The sequence below is a fragment of the Jatropha curcas genome, chromosome 10 (assembly GCF_041381405.1).
Source record: "Jatropha curcas cultivar XTBG-Jc1 chromosome 10, XTBG_Jcur_1.0, whole genome shotgun sequence".
In the NCBI taxonomy this organism is placed as follows: Eukaryota; Viridiplantae; Streptophyta; class Magnoliopsida; order Malpighiales; family Euphorbiaceae; genus Jatropha; species Jatropha curcas.
Window position 1 is genome coordinate 3,239,836 of NC_143160.1, and position 19,489 is coordinate 3,259,324.

General features: G+C 34.9%; 1 protein-coding gene across 3 annotated transcripts; it reads left to right on the top strand.

The window, feature by feature from the left end:
- Positions 1-791: 791 nt before the first annotated feature.
- LOC105648647 (ARM repeat superfamily protein) lies at positions 792-19,473 on the top strand. Of its 3 annotated transcripts, none has more exons than XM_012235105.4 (39): positions 792-1,108; positions 1,339-1,552; positions 1,660-1,755; positions 1,829-1,946; positions 2,032-2,205; positions 2,323-2,493; positions 3,063-3,118; positions 3,216-3,305; positions 3,385-3,530; positions 3,808-3,890; positions 3,969-4,097; positions 4,199-4,273; positions 5,684-5,852; positions 6,080-6,210; positions 6,336-6,428; positions 7,064-7,244; positions 8,184-8,281; positions 8,382-8,534; positions 8,636-8,795; positions 9,913-10,046; positions 10,179-10,260; positions 10,348-10,510; positions 10,869-10,944; positions 11,106-11,279; positions 11,371-11,439; positions 11,540-11,644; positions 11,938-12,027; positions 12,934-13,139; positions 13,232-13,433; positions 13,526-13,708; positions 13,915-14,010; positions 14,106-14,173; positions 14,247-14,589; positions 15,110-15,325; positions 15,846-16,499; positions 16,583-16,989; positions 17,337-17,589; positions 18,501-18,671; positions 18,902-19,473. In XM_012235105.4, exons 1-39 carry the CDS (start codon positions 949-951, stop codon positions 19,133-19,135), a joined length of 6,423 nt encoding a protein of 2,140 aa, XP_012090495.2. In that variant the 5' UTR covers positions 792-948; the 3' UTR covers positions 19,136-19,473. The 3 variants fall into 3 exon arrangements, with proteins under 3 accessions (XP_012090495.2, XP_020540628.2, XP_020540629.2); XM_020684969.3 differs by having other exon boundaries at positions 5,702-5,852; XM_020684970.3 differs by having other exon boundaries at positions 5,720-5,852.
- Positions 19,474-19,489: the final 16 nt, after the last annotated feature.

Below are 19,489 nucleotides of genomic sequence, written 5' to 3' on the forward strand. Positions count from 1 at the left end.
CCCTTTTGTCAATTGTCCCTTCCCTGTTCTTCCCTGCCCTTTTCCCGTTAATTAGCAAATACCACATAATTAATTTGCTAACTCGATACTTTCAAATGTCCATAATTATACGCTAGCACCTAAAAACAATACAAAAACAAAAATATAACAGTAATAAAAATAAAAAAAATCACAAAAAAGATGGAGAAAGTAAGTAATTATTTCATTACTATGCCTCTGTAAATAAAGAAACGGAAATTAAAATTTACACCAAGCTTAAAAAACTAAACAAATTGCAATCTCTGCATATCAAGAGAATAATATAGCCAAAATTTACACCCACCTTCAAAAATTAAATACATTGCAGTCTCTTTACATCGAGAGAATAACCGAGCCAACGTCGGGCCATACGTGCGAAGGAGTGTGAGGGTAGCATTAACTCTTTTTAATTTTTAATTTTTTAAATTCATTTCGATTTGATAGAAAATATAAATTTAAAAGGAATTTAAGGATATTTATGTCTTTTCGCAAGCCATTTAACAAAACATTTAAATTTTTTTTGCCAAAAGATAGAGTAATTAATTTTGAAATAATACGGAACATATTATAATTTTTCATTTTAGTACTTGGGTACGCGTGTCTGTGGCGTTTGGGTATTGATGTATTGAAGTTACAACGAATGAGGTACAAAAGGTTACTGATTTACTGGTAATCGGTCTGGCCAATTGGTTTGATCCGGTTTAAAATATAAAAAGACATTTGCACCCCTGAATCATTCCAATATTTTCGAATACACACCACCTCCAAAACCCTACCGCCTACATTTGTTATTGATTCTCAAACCTGCTAAACTTGAGCTTATTAGGGTTTAAGGCAAACGTATCGAACTTTATCAGGTTTATTCTTAAGGGGTTTAACTATCTTTCTCTAAAATCTATTTTCATTATTCTTCCTGGTAAGAACCAAAACATGGCGACGAGCATAGCCTCTCAGTTGGAAGCAATTAGGTCAGTCATACAAACCGATTCCGCGCCTCAAAAGCGACCCATCACTCGGCCCTCTATCCTGTTCGATCCTAAAGAAGCTGCCGATATCGATATTGAGAGTATACTCAGTATTGCACTTTCAGGTTAGCTGTCTTTCGTCCTTCTTGTTTCTTTTTGCCGCCAAATTTACATTTGTCTCACGGGGAACTCTTAAATGAAGCTTGTATCACTTTAATTGTCTACATTGAGAAAATTGCAGTTTTAATCTATTGCTAAGCTGCATTTTTTTTAGCTTCACTTCATTTTGAGTTTAAGAGTTTGTATGATCATTTGTTTAAACAAGTTTGTGTACACTTGTACATTTGCTTTTCAGGTCTAGAGGCTATTGTAAGTGTGGATGAACGTTTTGAAAAATATAAGAATGATCTGTTCAGTCATAAAAGTAAAGAATTGAATAGAGAATTGATGCGTGAAGATGAAAACAACCGTATAAATGCAACCATTGGTTCATTCTTAAGGTTGCTTTCTGGACATCTTCAACTTCCTGCTTCCCACAAGACACTCGAGTATTTGATACGCAGATATAAGTAAGAAGTTTCTTCTGCCTTATTATTATTATTATTATTATTTTTGTTTCTGGCACGTTCTAAAACTTTTTATTTGTATGATAATGTGGCAATGTTTGAAAATTCAGGATTCATGTATACAACTATGAGGATTTGATTTTATGTGCCTTGCCTTATCATGACACCCACGCATTTGTTCGAATAGTCCAGTTAATTGACACAAGGTACAAAAGAAGAGATTCCTTGTATGTTTGCTAAGTCAGTACAAAAACAAATTATTATGTCTTTTTGGTGTAGAAATAGTAAATGGAAGTTTTTGGATGGTGTTAAAGTCTCTGGTGCGCCACCTCCTAGAAATGTTATAGTGCAGCAATGTATTCGTGACATGGGAGTTTTGGAGACTCTGTGCAATTATGTGAGTGTCCTTTTCGTAGTTTTGGGCTCTTTTGACTGTATTGTCATTACTGGTGGTAAGAGATAGTGAATCTTTTTCGCTGCAGGCATCTCCAACAAAGAAGTTTCAACCTTCAAGACCTGTCATCAGCTTTTGTGTGGCAGTTATTATTGAATCTTTGGGTTCTATGACTGTTATCAATAGTGATATTGTGAAGAGAATCCTTCCATTTGTAGTTTCTGGACTTCAACCTGTTTCCAGAAGAGGTTCAGATCACAAGGTGAAGTTTAAAGATGGTGTTCAAAGTCTGGATGAATAATCAAATATATTTTGTTTCTTAAATTATTCTCTAGCTTTTCAATTGGTAAAAGTTGGAAATACTTGTCCCTCTATGTAGGCTGGTGCTTTGATGATTGTGGGCTTGCTAGCAAATAAAGTTTCATTGGCTCCTAAGCTTGTTAAGAGTTTGATTCGGTCAATTTCTGAGATGGTTCGTGAAGATGCTAAAGAGTTGAGTGATCTGCAATGGCTTCGTTTATCCATCATGACTTTAATAAACTTTGTTCAGGTACTACCTTGTGAATCAACATGCAATTAGTTCATCTGTTGCACAGAACTATATGTGAGAATGCAGAACTATATGTGGTGATAATGGCAAATTTATTTTATTCACTTGTTTTGACACTGCCTTTTTTGTTTGTTTTTTTATTGTGTTGTGTTTCTGAAGATTAAATGTGATTTGCTGATTTTTGTTTGTCATTTCTCAACATGGTTCTTATTTATTATCTGCGTCATCAATGATCACATTTTTGTATTTCTAATGATGTGAAGACATTTTTTAACTACACTGTATTGACAGAAGTGAAACTTTGGTTGTCATTGCTCGTAATTTTGACTTGCCTGAACTTCTTTGCATTGAGAAAGTCCTCCTTTCATTCCAATGTGCTGATCTTCTCCATGTTGAAGTACTCTTCTGAATTTTTTACTGAAATTTGCAGATGTTATCTCTATCTATATTTTATAGATCAAATAGAAAGTAAAAAGAACAATATGTTGAACAGTTAATTGCAACTGATTTCTTGATTTAGTAGTCTGCCCCTTTCTTCGCACCTCTCACTTTTTTCTGCAATTTTTCAGTTGCAATCAATCCATACATTCCCAAAGAATTCCTTGGAGCTTTTAAAAGAAACTAGGTGAGGCTTTAATTGCTTTATATGTTTGTAAATTTACAGTGCCAAATGTTATATATACTGGTTATCCATTTCTGATTACCCTGTTTATTCTCTGCAGGGATATTGCTGAGGTTCTTTTAGAATTGTCTAAACAGTTCAATATCGATAGGTTCCTGGTTGTGCTTTTGGAATCTTTAGTTGACTACAGGTAAACATGAGATAATTGTTTCTGACCAACTGAATTCCTTTTCAGTAATTAATCTAAACTGATTTTTGTTTATTGGTAGTTCTGAAGATGATGCAAGTTGTCGTGCTTTGATATCCATAATAGAGATAGTTCCGGTGAAGAATTTTGTTGAACAAGTGGTCTCAAAGGTCCTCATGTCTTGCATAAAAATGAGACAGAGAATTGATTCAACCCCTTCTGAATCAGGTATATCAGTCACACGGGACTTATCTTTCTTCACTGCTTTGGTTTTAAGTAGAGGTTTAATTTCTGGGTCTTATGTATATTTATCTTACTATTTGCTGCCCAGATTTTTTTTCTTCTTCTAATTTTACGGTACTGATGCTGGGGCTTTTAGCTTTCGTTTCTACCAACTTTATCTTTATGTTTCTCTATTCTGGGGCTACTTATTTTTAATATGCTTTTACCTTGGTTATGATTATTTTTCTTTCTATGCCTCTTACCATGATTTTGGGCTTTTTAGGGAGCTGGGCAAAGAAGATTTTGATGGTTATTAGTAAGAATTATCCATTGGAACTTCATCAAGCAGTTCGTAAATTTTTGGAGGTTTGGGTTACTGTTCCTCTCTCAGTCATTCTCACTTGAACACGTTGGTTTTACTGATCTTTCCTCTTCTGTTGAAAGGATACCAAAGGTCAATCCAATAAAGATGGAGCAGTATTTGAAACTTTATGTAAGATATTGGATGGGAACTTGGATTTTTCAATGGCTAAATCAGATTCCAAAATTTGGTTTGCTCTGCACCATCCTAGGGTATCATCTGTTGGCAATTCCTTGAGTAATCAGTTATATTTGGCAGTTGTTTCCTTTTAACATTTTGTCAAGCCTTCTTATGCTTTTGTAATGTTACATAGGCAGAGGTCCGACGTGCTGCATTGTCCAGTTTAAAGACATCTGGCATCCTTAAAACCTCGGATGTTGATTCACAGGTAATATTTGGAGCATTTTATTTTATATTTTCTTTGTGGTTTTTGCTGCTAAGCATGTTAAAATTGCAATATTTAGTATTCCTGATGCACTGATATAGTTTCTGGTATGGATTTTGTTCAAAATAACTTGTTAATGGCCACTTGTTTTTCTTTATGAACTCAATTGTTACTTTCAATGCTCTATTTTTGATTTGCTCAATTCTGATTTCTGAGTTCTTGTCTTGAGATGTTATTTTCATAGTTAAGTTGCTTCTACATTTAAAGGTTTGCTTTTGTTTGAAACATTATAATTTGTTGGGTATATTGTCTTGTTACCTCTGTTAAGCAGCAATTTTTGCATTTTTTTGGTCAATATAGGGAAGCTGGTGTTGAAGCGAAATGGATAAAAATATGCCTGTTAAGGTGTTGTTTGTTGACTTTTTTAGATTCTGAATCTTCTTTGCCAATTTTTGTTGGTTGAATTCATAATGACAAGCTAATTGCTTCAACTTGTTCTGTGAACTTTACGAGCACCTTCACATATGGATGGTTTCATTGATTAATTGATTGCTATCCTTTTCCTCCTACAACTGGCATCTGCAGTATTTCCTCAGTTTTACTAATGATTCCATTCCCTTTCTTGTTTTGTTGGTAAAAAACTGGAACATTAAACCCATTTCACGATCTGATGAAATCTCAATTAGTTGAATAGAATAAACTCCAAATGAGGAAAGATATGCGTAAGGAAAGGGTTTAATTACAACTCTGTCTGAAATGAAGAGTAACTAGGAAGATAGAATTATGTAAATACTACATCCCATTAATAATGCTTGAATAATCGCTCATAATGTATAAGTACATTAGCCTGTCCCATTATAGGATGTAAATGCGGGAAAAACTCCTTTCTGACTATAACATGTTATTTAATATGCTTGAATGATCTCTTCTCATGATGAGAAAGTATATAGGTTGTTTCTTCTTGTCAGATAGTGAACAGACATAGTCATGGAATCAACTCGAGTATTAGATCATAGATCATATGTTTTTATCTGTTGTTGTTGCCATTTTTGGTTTTCCCCCGTATTTTCTCAGCCTGAAGGGCTTGTAGCCCTTGTTTATTTATTTATAACAGATTGTTCTCCTCAGGATCAAGTGTTTGTTCCTTTCAATCTGTTCCCCTTTGGTAACATTGCTCAGCTTGTGCAGAACTTTACCATTGAGATTTACTGTTTTTAAGGACTTTTTGTGTCTGTTTGTGGTGTGATGGTTGATTTGGTGGATTGCTTCAATAAATGATATTAGCAGCAGCAGTTATTGAACTTTATTTCTTATCCTTTACAATTATATCTGTCTGTCAAATGGTGCAATCACTTTGTTTTGGTTCCAAGAATGGAAATATTCTCACCCTTGAGTGATGCCTTATTTTCTTAGAGATTTACAACTATCCAGAATGCAATTTTGTGCCAGCTTGATGATGATGATCTAACAGTTATTCAAGCAGTTCTGTCTCTTGAGGGATTGTCTGAAATAATAAACGCTTCTGATCTTCTTGAATCATTAGATAAACAACTCAAAAGATTTGATATCAGCGAAAATTCAAGTGAGTATGACTGGCTCTGAATGCTTTGTCCTTACACCATTTTTATAGTCATTTGGCTTCATAGTCCTGTACATACTTGTAAGTTTTCACTTAATTAATTGGAAAACTCTATTTCTCATTGTAGCTCAACTGGTTGAAAACATTTTATTTGAACTTTTGCAGCAATTTCTTGCACTGTTACTTACAGTTTCTTTCTAATTTGCTTCTACCGTTTGCGGGTTTATCAGCTTCATCTACTCTGGCTGGTGATATTGTTGTTTCATTCCTGAAGATTGCTATCTCAAGTTTGCATGACCAGGGTGATTATTCAAAGAAAGTTGCTGCCAGGATATTTCCTTTTCTCCTAATATTACCTAAGGTCTGTGGTTTTCATGCTCATGTCTCTAAATAGCTTCTAGGTTGGTCATTTTGTTTCAATCAAGACATGGTAGATGTTTTCTTCTATTCTTATTGGATTTTAATTGTTCGTGTTTGTGCATGCAGACTCAGAGGATAAATTTGAAGGTTTTGGAGTTGGCAAAAGAAATGAACTGGCCGCTGTACCATAATCTTAGTGATATCCCCTCTGAAGAAATGGTGTAGTACTTGCTTAATTTCTTCATTCAGTTGAAACTTTAATTTCTTGTCGCATATGTCTTTTAAAAGCTTTTATACTAGGACTAAAAGAGTCTATGTTGAACTCCCATAGAACATGTCTTTTAAAAGCTTTATACAAGGAATAAAAGTCTGAATGATGTCTGAGTTAGCGTTGGACTTAAAGAAGACAGGACTTATGGAATAATGGTTTTTGATTGTGGGATATTTGTTCAGCTGTTATTACTTGACACTATGCAATTTAAAATGTAAATTTAATGTTTTGTTTTCATCATTATATTTCCGTTATTGGTTAAGCTTCTATCCTTAAATATAACTAAAGAAGTTTGTAGGCACAAAGATCTAAATGCTCTATTAGGTTTGTCTCAATCAGACAGCATTAGATGGCTGGAGTGATCTAATATTGCCTTATGTGACTTCATGGTATCTAGTATCTTGATGAATTTGGGAAAATTGTATCAGATGAGGTGTTTTTCCAGCTGATCTTCATTCTTTCTTTTAGTTTGTAGTTCTTCCATTCACTTCCATTGTTTTTAGGTTTTAGATATTTCTTATTTTTTATATTTAATTCTCTATTAGCTACATGACTTTTGATCTTTGATGTGGAAAATATGCAGAAATTAGAAAGCGAAATCATATCTGCAGTTAATATGAAGCTTATTAGCAGCTTGGCAGAAACATTCACAATGCAGCCTGACGAACATATATCTTGGATTATAGAGAGCTGCAATGACTTCAGTTTGTCAAAGACAGTTTTCTTCTTGGTTGTGATGGAATCATTTCTGAATCAAAAGAATGGTATGTTTCCTGTAAAAAAGTGTTCATCCTTGGGCTTTCTTATTGTAGAATGTTATTTGAAACCCATTCTAGGGTAGTTTAATTTTGAGAATTCTTAATTGACTTTGAGGTATTGCTAAGGTGCAAAGCCCCTGAAATCATGGTGCACATTTGTTGCACCTCACAAGCTGTCAAAGCCATCCGGCTCCATTGTTAGTAAACACCTCCTCCAGTAAAAAAGTGTTCGTCCTTGGGCTTTCGTACTGTAGAATGTTATTTGAAACCCATTCTAGGGTAGTTTAATTTTGAGAATTCTTAATTGACTTTTGAGGTATTGCTAAGGTGCAAAAGCCGCTGAAATCATGGTGCACGTTTGTTGCACCTCACAAGCTGTCAAAGCCATCTGGTTCCATTGTTAGTAAACACCTCCTCCAGTAGACTCAACTTCTCAATCTGTGAGATTCTGGTGACAATATACTGGAACTACTTTTGTCATTGCAGTAATCAAGCCATACCACCAGTCCTCTGAGTTGCCTGCTGCTGATATTTTTGTTTCCAACAATCAATATTGCTTCAAGCCTTTCTCATCCCAACTTATTCTGGATTCTCTCTCTTCTACTCTGTCTATTTCCTCTAGCCCTTCTCTTCTCTAATTCCTTTATCTTTTTGGAACATACGCACTGGAAATTCCATTAAACCGCCTTGGAGTGGCTTCAAAGTAAGAATAATATATTCTCATAGAAATGGAGAAACAATATAAATGCAAGAGGTTAAGGTTGATTTACAACCCATTGAAGGACTTAAATTTTCTGTGTGGGCCAGATCAGCTCCATTATGTTGTATGTAATGTGCACATGCATTTGTTTAGACATTAGTTGCTGTAATGCTTGATTATATTGCTTGTACTGCTAAGTTTCAGATCCCTAACAATAGACTGTTTTGCATTTTCTTGGATGACAGAGAGTAGGCAAAGTTTGGCACTTTTTGAAACTTGCTTCCCTGTTTTAAAGGCACAGTGGGAAAATTTCAAATCTGCTGCTGATGTTTCTCAGAATGAGGTTAGTAGACATGGTTTGGTATTGCATTTTCTATTGATTTGATGTTATTCTTGATCTTTCCCCTCAATTTTTGTATGCCTGCTTTTTTAATGGTTGACAGTTCAATAAAGAGATGATAACCTGGGATTGCCGAAGATTTTTAGATCAGCTATTTTATAATGATGTCAATGCATTAAATGCAAACATCCTAGTTTCTCTCTTCTGGAGGTTATTGGAAACTATTCTTTCAGCAGCTCCCACAGATATGCTGTTGGTTAGTGACATTTATAAGTGGCTAATTTTTTATGTTATCACTACTACTCCCCTTCCTATGCTCATTTTTGTTGGAAATGTTGACTTGTGTTTCTCTTTCAGGATGATAATGGGAAGTTGATTAGCAGCGCACTTAGGGAATTATTTGTCTTTTTTGCAACCTCTGATTCAAAGAATGTCTTCAAGGAACATCTTCATTATCTTGTTACAAAATGCAAGATCTCTTCTATTGATTTTCTTTCTGGGTTTTTCATGGATGAAGGTGCTTAACTGCTTATTATGAGTTCACCATTGCTTGCAGCTTTTATTTGATGTATTTTTCTTCTTAATATAAGACTGTCATATAGCTATCTATGGACAAACATAATTAAAATTAGAGAGAACTAATTACATGAAAATAGATTGCTGAATAAAGGTGCTTATCATTTTGTGGGATGTTGATGCTTGATTCGGTGTACTACAGTATGTGAACTGCAAAGGAACTTAAATTGGCTTGGAAGAGTGATATTTTACTGTTAGGGAAAACATACCTTGTGGTTTACCACTTATTTAGTTTGAAGGGTGTGGTTTTTTGCCCTTTTAAAATCATTACAGTATTTTTGCTTCTTGCTTGTTATTGTTGTAGTGCCATTTTTCACTGATGTCAATGAAGTATATATATATATATATATATATATATATATATATATACATATTACATCATGTCTTAAAATAATAATTAACAGTATGATCAATGGGCATCTGTGTGAATGAGCAAGTTCATTATCTCACTTCTTTTTTTTCTTTCTATAGTCTATAAAAATTTACTATAATATAAGAAGAAGAGATATTAATATTTGTTCTTGGCATATACAGATTTTTAACAAACCATTTGTTTTAATATAATGAGTTTTTTTAACACTATACGGACTCTATATAAGCATAATATGAATAAGAATGATAATAGATGAAAACCACAAGTATCACATTGGTACCCTGGAAAAAAGTTATAGCCCCCAAAATGCAAAAATGCTTAGGCACATGGTATTCCTCTTCTTCTTTCTTTTCTTTTCTTTCTTTGTCTTTTTATTTTTTATTTTTTAAATTGTTTTCTAATTATTATAATTGTTGTTGTAGAAGTGAAGTGGTAATGGATATTATCTTGTTGAACGTTTGTTATAATTAAGTATTCAGTCTGCACTTTATTTTTCCATGGTTCTTGGTTTCATTTTTGTACTGCTTTATATTCTTCTTCTCTTATACTTTTTGATGAACTGATTTTTCTGGCTGTGTAAATTATGGAGGACTGTACAGGAAAATATGAGTCTAATTCGCCATAATAAGCTGAAGGTTTGCTATGCAATTGCATCTTTTTTTATTACTTTTTTTTCATTCTACAGATGTTGCTGTTCCTGTCCAAGTTGAGAGTCTTCACTGTTTTACATTTCTTTGTCTGGAGCCCGATGATAGATTGCTGTTTCAACTACTAGCCAATTTTCCTTCACTTCTTGTTCCTCTTGCTTGTGATAGTCAGGTGTTACAGTCAAACAATTTAATTACTTAGTCTACAATCATTTTTTTTAATCTGCTGCTCATGGATTCATGTTCTGGTTTTGTTTTTAGTATATCTTTTGGTTTGATGTCTAGAATCTGTTGGTGCCTACAGGATATAAGAATTGCTGCCATGGGCTGCATTGAAGGACTCTATTCACTTTCACGTAGAGTTGACCATTTAAGTAAGAAAAATGGTATGTCACTGCAATTTAAATTTGATGCGATAAAAATTGGTTCCCTTGTTTGTACTTCTTCATAGCTGTAATTGGTATGAATGACAGGGAACAATGCGAATTGGAGTCATTTTCTTGATGAACTTTTAGGCTTAATTGTCCAACAAAAAAGGGTCATATTGTCTGACAAGAACTTACTACCTTCATTATTGACCTCTTTGCTTGGCTCATCTTGTGGTAGTCTTCTTGTGCCACAAAATATTGAACAAAGGTATTTTCCAATTAGTTATTTCCCTCATGCTTTATGTTGAATACTGTTGTCCCAGGCTATATGTAAGCTTGGAATTCAATCATGCTCTTTTCCCTACTAGTTATAAGTTACTATGAAACTTCTGTTCCCAGGCTATATGTAAGGTTAATTTTGAAAATGTAGCCTACATTGGCTGGATCATAGGAAAGTATCCTCGTATCTGACTCAAACTAGTTTGGGATAAACACATAGTTGAGTTCAGTGCTGAGTTATGAACTTCAAATGATTCTTGGGTTCTTTTGTATATCTTTATATAAATTAGTGTTATGATCGTAATTGCAATTTCTATTCAGTGAGTTGCTTGCTTTTAACTTTTCAGATTTGATCAACCTACAAAGGAAAAAATCCTTGCTTTCATCATGGGTTATGCTCTTCAACTTTCTGCATTTGCTAAGGTTTGGCTCTTCGATGTGTTCTCTTATTTTTCCACTTCTAGATGCAGAAAGTTATCTTAATTTTTCTTTCTCAGTTTTCTCTTAATCATATTCTACTATTCTTGCTGCTAGAAAAAAATTTTTGTAGTATGAAAATTGATTGGGGTGAATATTTATGGCAGCTGAGGGTTATATCATTGCTCAAAGGATTGGGCACTACCATAATGTGTGTTGAAGAGGTTGAGACCTTTTTATCTCAACTTCTGAGAAGACGCAGACAATTTTATCTTGAGGCTGACAAGTCGTTCCAGAAGTTGTCCAGAACTGAAGTCAAACTTTTATGTCTTTTACTGGAGGTAAATCAGCAGTATTGTGTTTCTTAACCTTACTGTGTTGTTCATCTCATACTTCTGCTTTCTGATAACTCGATCTTCTGGTTTGCAATAGATTTGTGCTGCGCAGCCTTTATCATTCAAGGGATATGCTTTTGAAGATTATTTATTAAGTGCTCTGCAAGTAAGAAGCTATCTGCAACTTGCTGGGATGATTCTAATATTCTATATGATGCTTTTACCTTGTGTGTTAATGTTTCCCTTTGTTTTGTTGATTTTTCCAGCTGGGCGGGCTCTCTTCAGAAGAATCTGCTGTCATGGAACCTTGTATTACTGTTTTGCAGAAGTTAACTGGCCAATTTTACAGTGGTTTGACAATTCAGAAACAGGTTAGCTCTATTTATGTGCTAGTTCTCTTGAGAAACCTTTATCTGCAGCATTGTTATGTAGGTTTGCAGAATGACTGAAAATTTATGCTCTGAATTGCCAAAACAAAGTTTCATGACCTCACTGAAAGTTGTGTTGCTTAACTAACAAATAAAATTATATTTTATATTATGAATAACATAGAGAGTTCTTACTTAACTGTGAAATAGCAATGGAAGAATCACTTGGTTGCATGATATCTATCATTTACAGACTAGAAGTGGTCATCCTAATATCATTTCCTTGTTTTGAGCAGGAGCTTCTGTTTCGTGAGCTTGTGATTTTGTTCCGAAATGCTAATGGTGATATACATAACGCAACTAGAGAGGCCTTGCTGCGCTTAAATGTTTGTGTCCCTTTTTCTCAGCTTGTTCTGTCTTCTCATTTTTCTCTTATACAATTGCTTTTAAGTGTTTTGCTGAACATTTCTTGGATTAAACTAGTTATGGAGTTTGTTGAGTATGCTTATATTGACAAAATTGAGACAGCTGATTAATTTTCTGGTAAAGAACATACTTCTTTGTTTGACTGTTTCTTCCCTGTAAAACAGTATGGCCTATTTCTTTCTGCTAATTTCAAAGCTCTATAAGGATTTGCTTTACACGTCATAGGGTAAATTTATACTGGCAAAAATTGTGGGAATTAATTCACGTGAGATGTTGCGGTTGTCATTGCAATAGATTGAAAACACTCATGCCTGTCTTTGATGTTCTATCCAGCTTTTCAATAACATGATGTGTCATACTGTTTGAATGTAAGGTTGTGGTGTGGTCTTTTGAATTTGATGGATTGCATTTCAAAGTTGTTGGTCGAGTTTTGCTTCAGTGTTTCTTTAATAAGAATCTAAATTTGATAGGCTGTAATTTTTTAGGATATGGGCTGCAGGATGAGCATGAGATCTTTATGAGTTCCTCTTCTGTGTAAACTGCTTATAAAGTCCCTTCAAAGGAATATTTATGATTGGTTCTCTAGAACTTGATTGAACATGCTCACCTAATGTTAGACCTTCAAATGTCTACTTTCTAGGAGAAACTAGAAACCAAAAGAAATATGTATGAGAATAAGAAAATAAATTCTAGACTGGATTCTTCTTGTGGAGGATCTAAGTTGACTTTTGTTCTTGCTTGACCTTAGAAGCTTGTTGGATTTTTGCTTCAATGAGTTTGCTAAAATTTTTGTGAACTGAATTACAAATTTCGTGATTTTTTGGAAGTGCAGTAATTTGATTAGCTATATGCTCTGGATTTTGCAGATTACTTGCTCTACAGTGGTGCAGACACTGGATTTTATATTTAAACAGGATGGTCATAAAACTGATTCAGCTCATGGAAAGAAGAAAAAGAAACCAGTTGCTCATCAAACCTCTGATTGTAATGTGGTTTGTAAAGGAGTAACTGCATTATGCTTACTGAGCTCCTTGCTCGACATATTGGCACTGAAGAAAGATATGGCTAACAGGTTTGCTCAGTAATGTGTAATTTAGAATGATTAGTTTCTAAGTTTGCCTGCTGTTGCAATAACTACTATGCTAATGCAATTTAATGTTGTAGGGAATCTCTTATTGGACCCCTGTTTGATCTCCTGAGAAAAATCTTTTCGGATGAGTGGGTCCTTGCCCAAGATGAAAAGTGGATCCAAGTTTCGTCTGGCATTTCTCAGACCATGTCCAGTACAGTGCATTATGTTCAACAAGCACTTTTATTGATGCTGGAAGATATTATTGCTTCATTTATAAATGCTGTTCCTCTAAAGGTATACCACTGTTTTTAAAGTTGGAAAAATACTAGCTGGGAATGCTTACTTGTTTGCTTTGTTTGACTTGATGTATCTCTTATTCATTGCAGGATGACATAACAAATAAAATAGACATCAAAATGTTGGTTAAGTGTGCCCGTTCTGCAAAGGATGGAGTCACACGCAACCATGTATTCTCACTGCTATCTTCAATTGCAAAGGTCATTCCGGACAAGATATTGGAGGACATATTAGATATACTTACTGTTATTGGAGAATCAACTGTTACTCAGGTTTGTTACATATCTTCTTCCTTTGTACAGAATGTTATTCACTGGTTTTTGTCTGGAGTGAGTTGCCTGCGTGTGCTTGCACTTGCCTGTACATTTTCCTTCTTATTTTTAGGTGTCTAATCTGCTTGGAGAGATTTTTTTTTTCTTTTGGATGTTTGGAAGATTCTTTGAAGCCACTGAAAAGATAATTTCTTCCAAATTTGTAGATTGACAGCCACTCGCAACATGTGTTTGAGGATCTTATATCTTCTGTTGTTCCCTGTTGGCTGGCTAAGACAAACAACACAGAGAAATTACTTCAGGTAATCTACGAGATTGTTCTTCTCTGGTTAACATCCTTTACAATGGAGTTGTTTCCTTTGAAATCGATGTTCCATGTTGGTTGAATTTTCTGCAGATTTTTGTGAACGTGTTGCCTTCAGTTGCAGAGCATAGGAGGCTGACAGTTATTGTATACCTATTAAGGTATCATAAACTAAAATTTTAAGTCTTCTGTTGTTTCTTTCAATTTTTGCTTGATTCACATGCTTTTTCACAGGACATTGGGAGAACGTAATAGCTTGGCTTCATTGCTTGTCCTCCTTTTTCGGTCAATTTCAAGGAAAGGACCATTTTTTGATGATGCACATACTTCACATGGTCTTACATCTTTTATAAAGAGAGAGTGGGAGTATTCCTTTTCTGTGCAGATATGTGATCAATATTCATGCATGATATGGCTTCCATCCATTGTTATGCTGCTTCAAATTATAGGAATTGATGATTTATGCCAAGAAGTGTTTATTGTATTGCTGCTTACTATGGAATTCATTTTACACAAATTGAAAGAACCAGAATTCACGTTCAGGCTCGAATCAAGTGAAGATTCTGATAGCATCCAGGTGGTTATTCATTTGTTTTTAACATTTTGATGCATGCTTCTATGTTAAGAATTTTTTTTTACAGAATAATGCATTTTTTAAGACCTTGTGTGTTACACTATGATATTATTATCAAGTAGTGTTTCTTCATCTTTTGAATCTTGGAATTGTAGGATTATCAAAGGTCACAAGGAAAATTTTAAATATTTTGCCAGAGAATAAGCTAACTCGTTTCTCTGAAGGTTCCATAATCAGAGACCTGTTTACCCCCACTTTAATTAAGTTATGATAGATCTCTCAAATCTGGTTTCATGCAGTTCAAGTTTTGCTTGCTACACTTTTCCTTTCCAATCATGTAGAGCATCGTTTACATTTTGTTGGAACACTAGTTCTCACTATGCTCTGATTCTGTCTAGATAGGGTATACATTTGAATGTTACGGTGAAAAATAAAAAACAGGACCTGGGTTATTCCATATCTTTCTCTCTGATTTCGTTTCTCTGTTGGCTAGCATGATTATGACTACTGTTGGTGTTTACAGACAACTCTTGAACAGCTCATGGAGCATGTTGTTTCTCTTTTACAAGTCATTGACTCAAGGAGAAAACAATTAAGCATCCATGTTATAATTAGAAAAGAATTAAAAGAGAGTGCACATACCGTCTTGAGAGCTATCACGGCAGTTATGAGTCCTGCAACATACTTCAGAGGGATCATCAGTTTGCTTGGCCATTCAGATGGAAATGTGCAGAAGAAGGTATGTGGTCATGTATTGCCATATCTTCTTAGTCATCAAATGCAAAAAAGAGACATAATATTTTTTTTGGACTTAATCTAAGGTCCTGGAAAGATTTTGTTTTCACTGTTATTAGAAATCAGTAAATCTTTATTTGGTAATCCCCTTCCCCTCCCCTCTAATTTCTCCATAAAGCATCAGGTTTGCAAGTCAAAAAGTGACTTTTAGATATTGAATCAATTGGAATGGAGACCCGTGGCCCTCCTCTCTACTTTTTTATCTGATGCTGACAAGTTTAATGGAATTGATATGATTGAAGACAAACTAATGACTTATTTAAAATAGCTCACTGAATAATGTAATGCGCAAATTTCATGTGAGAAATGTCCATTTATCACTATATTCATACATGAATACTTTGAATACATGTGTTACAAGATACTTCAATATTTGGGGTTCCAATTAGTTTGAATCCCTAGTTTTGCATATATGATAACAATGGATCTTTCTAATGTAGTTTGCTCTGCTTTACATCAATCAGGCTCTTGGGCTTCTTTGTGAGACATTAAGAGACCATGAATCAATTAAATGGAAGCACCTGGGAAGAAGGGAACTGAATGTAAAATCAAATGGTGATTGGCTCCATATGGATGATAGTTCTCTTGAATCTTTTAACAAAATGTGTCTGGAAATTGTTCGGTTAATTGATAGTAAGATGGATGAGATTGATTCTTCACTGAAGCTTTCAGCAGTCTCTACGGTGGAAGTTTTGGCTCAAAACTTCTCTTCCAATTATTCTGTCTTCAGCATGTGCCTTCCATATATAACAGGAGGCATGAATTCGGACAACATGGCCATTTCTTACAGCTGCATTCGAACAATTGGTGCTTTAGTTAATGTGCTTGGACCAAGAGCATTAGCTGAGCTTCCTAGAATAATGAAGAATGTGATTAAGATATCTCATGAAATGTCTTCCCGTGTTGGTGATGATAACTCCTCGTCCAGAGAATCTTTCATGCATTCTATTCTTGTTGCTTTGGAGGCAATTGTGGACAAGCTAGGTGGTTTTTTAAATCCCTATCTTGAGGAGGTTACAAGACTAATGGTGATTGGTCCTGATTATATTTCAGAATCCAAACCAAAGCTAAAACTGAAAGCTGATGTAGTGCGAAGGCTTCTCACTGAAAAAATCCCTGTAAGATGTTATATAACTTTTTGTTCTCTTCATCTTATCTATCATGGCTTGAGGAATGTTAAGCCTATTTTTTGCTTCCCTAGGTTCGTCTTGCTCTGCCACCCTTGCTGAAGGTATATTCTGATGCTGTGGAGTCTGGGGATTCAAGCGTGGCAATGACTTTTGAAATGCTAGTGAGCTTAATTGGTAAGATGGATAGATCATCTGTTGGCGGTAACTGTGGAAAGATTTTTGACCTGTGCTTGCATGCTCTTGATCTTCGTCGTCAATGTCCTGTTTCAATTAAGAACATTAATATTGTTGAAACAAGTGTCATCAAGGCTACGGCTTCTCTAACAATGAAACTCACCGAGTCTATGTTCAAACCTCTCTTCATCAGTAGCATCGATTGGGCAGAGTCACCTGTGGCAGAAATTTCCAATGAGGGTGCATCTGTGGACAGATCCATTGCGTTATATGGTCTGGTGAATAAATTTGCTGAGAGTCATAGGTGAGTTGATACATATTTTCCAATTAATTTTTTCGGTCTCTACAATAGCATAACCTACAATTTCATATTGTTTGCCTGTCCATAGCTGTTTCTTGGTCCATGTCACTGGTGTTTACGTTCATCAAATTGTGGCTCTAAATTATGACAATTCAATTATTTTGCTGTGCCTTATCTTGCTTTTATGCATGTAATTGATCACTGGAAGTTCTTGGAGAGAATTTTTTTTTATATCAACATCTTTTTATTAGGATATGATAACAAGCTGCCAATGGCAGTTTCTTAATATGATTTACGTAGTATTATTTTCTGTAAAGAGACAGCTATCTAAAGTCATCCCTCAAATGCAGGTCTCTTTTTGTCCCTTATTTCAAGTACTTGCTTGAGGGTTGCATTCGGCATCTCTCTGATGCTGCAGATGCAAAAGGTGTTCGAAAGAAAAAGAAAGCCAAGGTTCAGGAAGCTGGAACTCATATAAGAGACAAGAACAATGTATCATCACTTAAAAACTGGCATCTAAGGGCATTAGTCATATCAGCTTTACATAAATGTTTTCTATATGACACCGGGAACCCGAAATTTCTGGACTCATCAAATTTTCAGGCTAGTCATCTCTAACTTTGCACTTAACTTTCTGTTACATGTAGTTTATGCTAGAGGTCTTTCAATAATATTTATTTTAAAAAAGAAAGAGTTGGATCTATTATTTCTATCATCTACTTTTTAGGTCTCAATTTTGATCATATTAATATTAAGGAACAGCTCATTATGATGCTGCATTATGGGCTCATAGATATCCTTCTTTTAACTTTGCACAATCATAAAAACTCTTTGATGTGGCTAGTCACAAATTCCAGTTTTAAAACATGCCATCGGACTGATTTTGTTGCGTGGTTTCATGTGCAACTGGACATGTATCTTAGTACTCCCATTATGGGATGGGCTGGGACATTGATGGATCTTCCGTTGGTCAGTCAGTTAAATATTCATGTCAATTGTTCTCATTGTTTTGGAAGCATTTTAATTGTTTTAAGGAGTAATACAGTCAATGATTGCTTATGTGGTGGTTTTACTAATGTTTCACTTGGGTCCATCTCTATAAGCTTGTAATGAGTGCACTTAGACCAGGTACTAACAGATAGGCATAGAACATTTACTATTTGCTGTTATTTGCACCTTGACATTTCATGGTCAATACTTTGATGTGGGAAGACTCAAGTACTGAATTCCAGTAACATTGTGTCCTTTATTATTCGTTGATTGTTTAGATTTACTTTGCTTTTGTTAAGAACACATCAAAACTTTAGCTTTTAGTATTCCTTGTTTGTGATCTCTCAAGTCAAATATATTCCAATGGAAGTGACTGAGTCTATTGTTTGAATGTCTGACGATAATCTGATATTCATTCTGTATATTTTCCGAGCAGCAATATGTTCTTTTGGAAGCAACCGTTGATTCTCTTTCGTTAACTGTCATTTGCTTTTTCTGATATATGGTTTTGAATGCCATTGCAGGTTCTATTGAAACCTCTTGTCTCACAGCTTGTTGAAGAACCGCCTACTTCTATTGGAGAGCATCCAAATATACCTTCTGTTACAGAAGTTGATGAGTTGTTAGTAGTTTGCATTGGTCAAATGGCTGTTGCTGCAGGAAGTGACCTTCTATGGAAAGCTCTGAACCATGAGGTGATTTTTAGAATCTCTATTCCTTTATTGTGCAACATTTTTATCCATTCTCTGATTTGAAGGGTTGGATCTTTTAAGTTTGAATTATTTATGCATGTGTGGGGGTGTATTGAAGCAATTCCTTTCTAATTATTGAAACTTTCTTTTCTCAGCCTCATTACATTTCTTGTTGTTTGGCAATGATTAACGATTGGCTCTTATCATATAATTTTATTTCTTGAACTTTTCAGGTATTGCTGCAAACTCGGAGCGAAAAGATGCGTTCTCGAATTTTAGGACTGAGAATTGTCAAGCACCTTCTGGATAATTTGAAAGAAGAATACCTGGTATTCTTGCCGGAAACCATTCCCTTCCTGGGTGAACTGCTAGAGGATGTGGAGCTACCTGTTAAATCTCTAGCACAGGAAATTCTCAAGGAGATGGAGTCCATGAGTGGTGAAAATCTTAGGCAATACCTCCAATGATATGGAAAGCGGGTGCCCCTTTTCGAATGCGGGCAGCCACGTGGTCAGAGCTAACATCTGTAATTCCGTGTTTTTTGAGAAGTGTATATTGTAAATCTCATATTTATATAGGATTTAGGTACAACCAGCAAGTTGAAGCTTAGTTGGTTCGAGTAAGAGATTAGGAGAAATAGCCGTGGCTTAAGCAGTGCAAGGAATATATGTTCTGTATCAAGAAATGGCTGACGTGCTTTTGTTGATTTTGTTAATGTAGAGAATTTTTTTCCCCTGAATACTGGCTAATATATCATCTGAACGCTGATCTAATAAAGTAATTGATACAGTTGTCAGTTTTTAAATATTAAGATTTATATT

Coding starts and splice junctions, on each gene's coding strand:
- LOC105648647 (XM_012235105.4), top strand. CDS start 949: ATGGCGACGAGCATAGCCTCTCAGTTGGAAGCAATTAGGTCAGTCATA. Junction 1,756..1,828: donor GTCCAGTTAATTGACACAAG/GTACAAAAGAAG, acceptor TTTTTGGTGTAG/AAATAGTAAATGGAAGTTTT. Junction 6,211..6,335: donor TTCTCCTAATATTACCTAAG/GTCTGTGGTTTT, acceptor TTGTGCATGCAG/ACTCAGAGGATAAATTTGAA.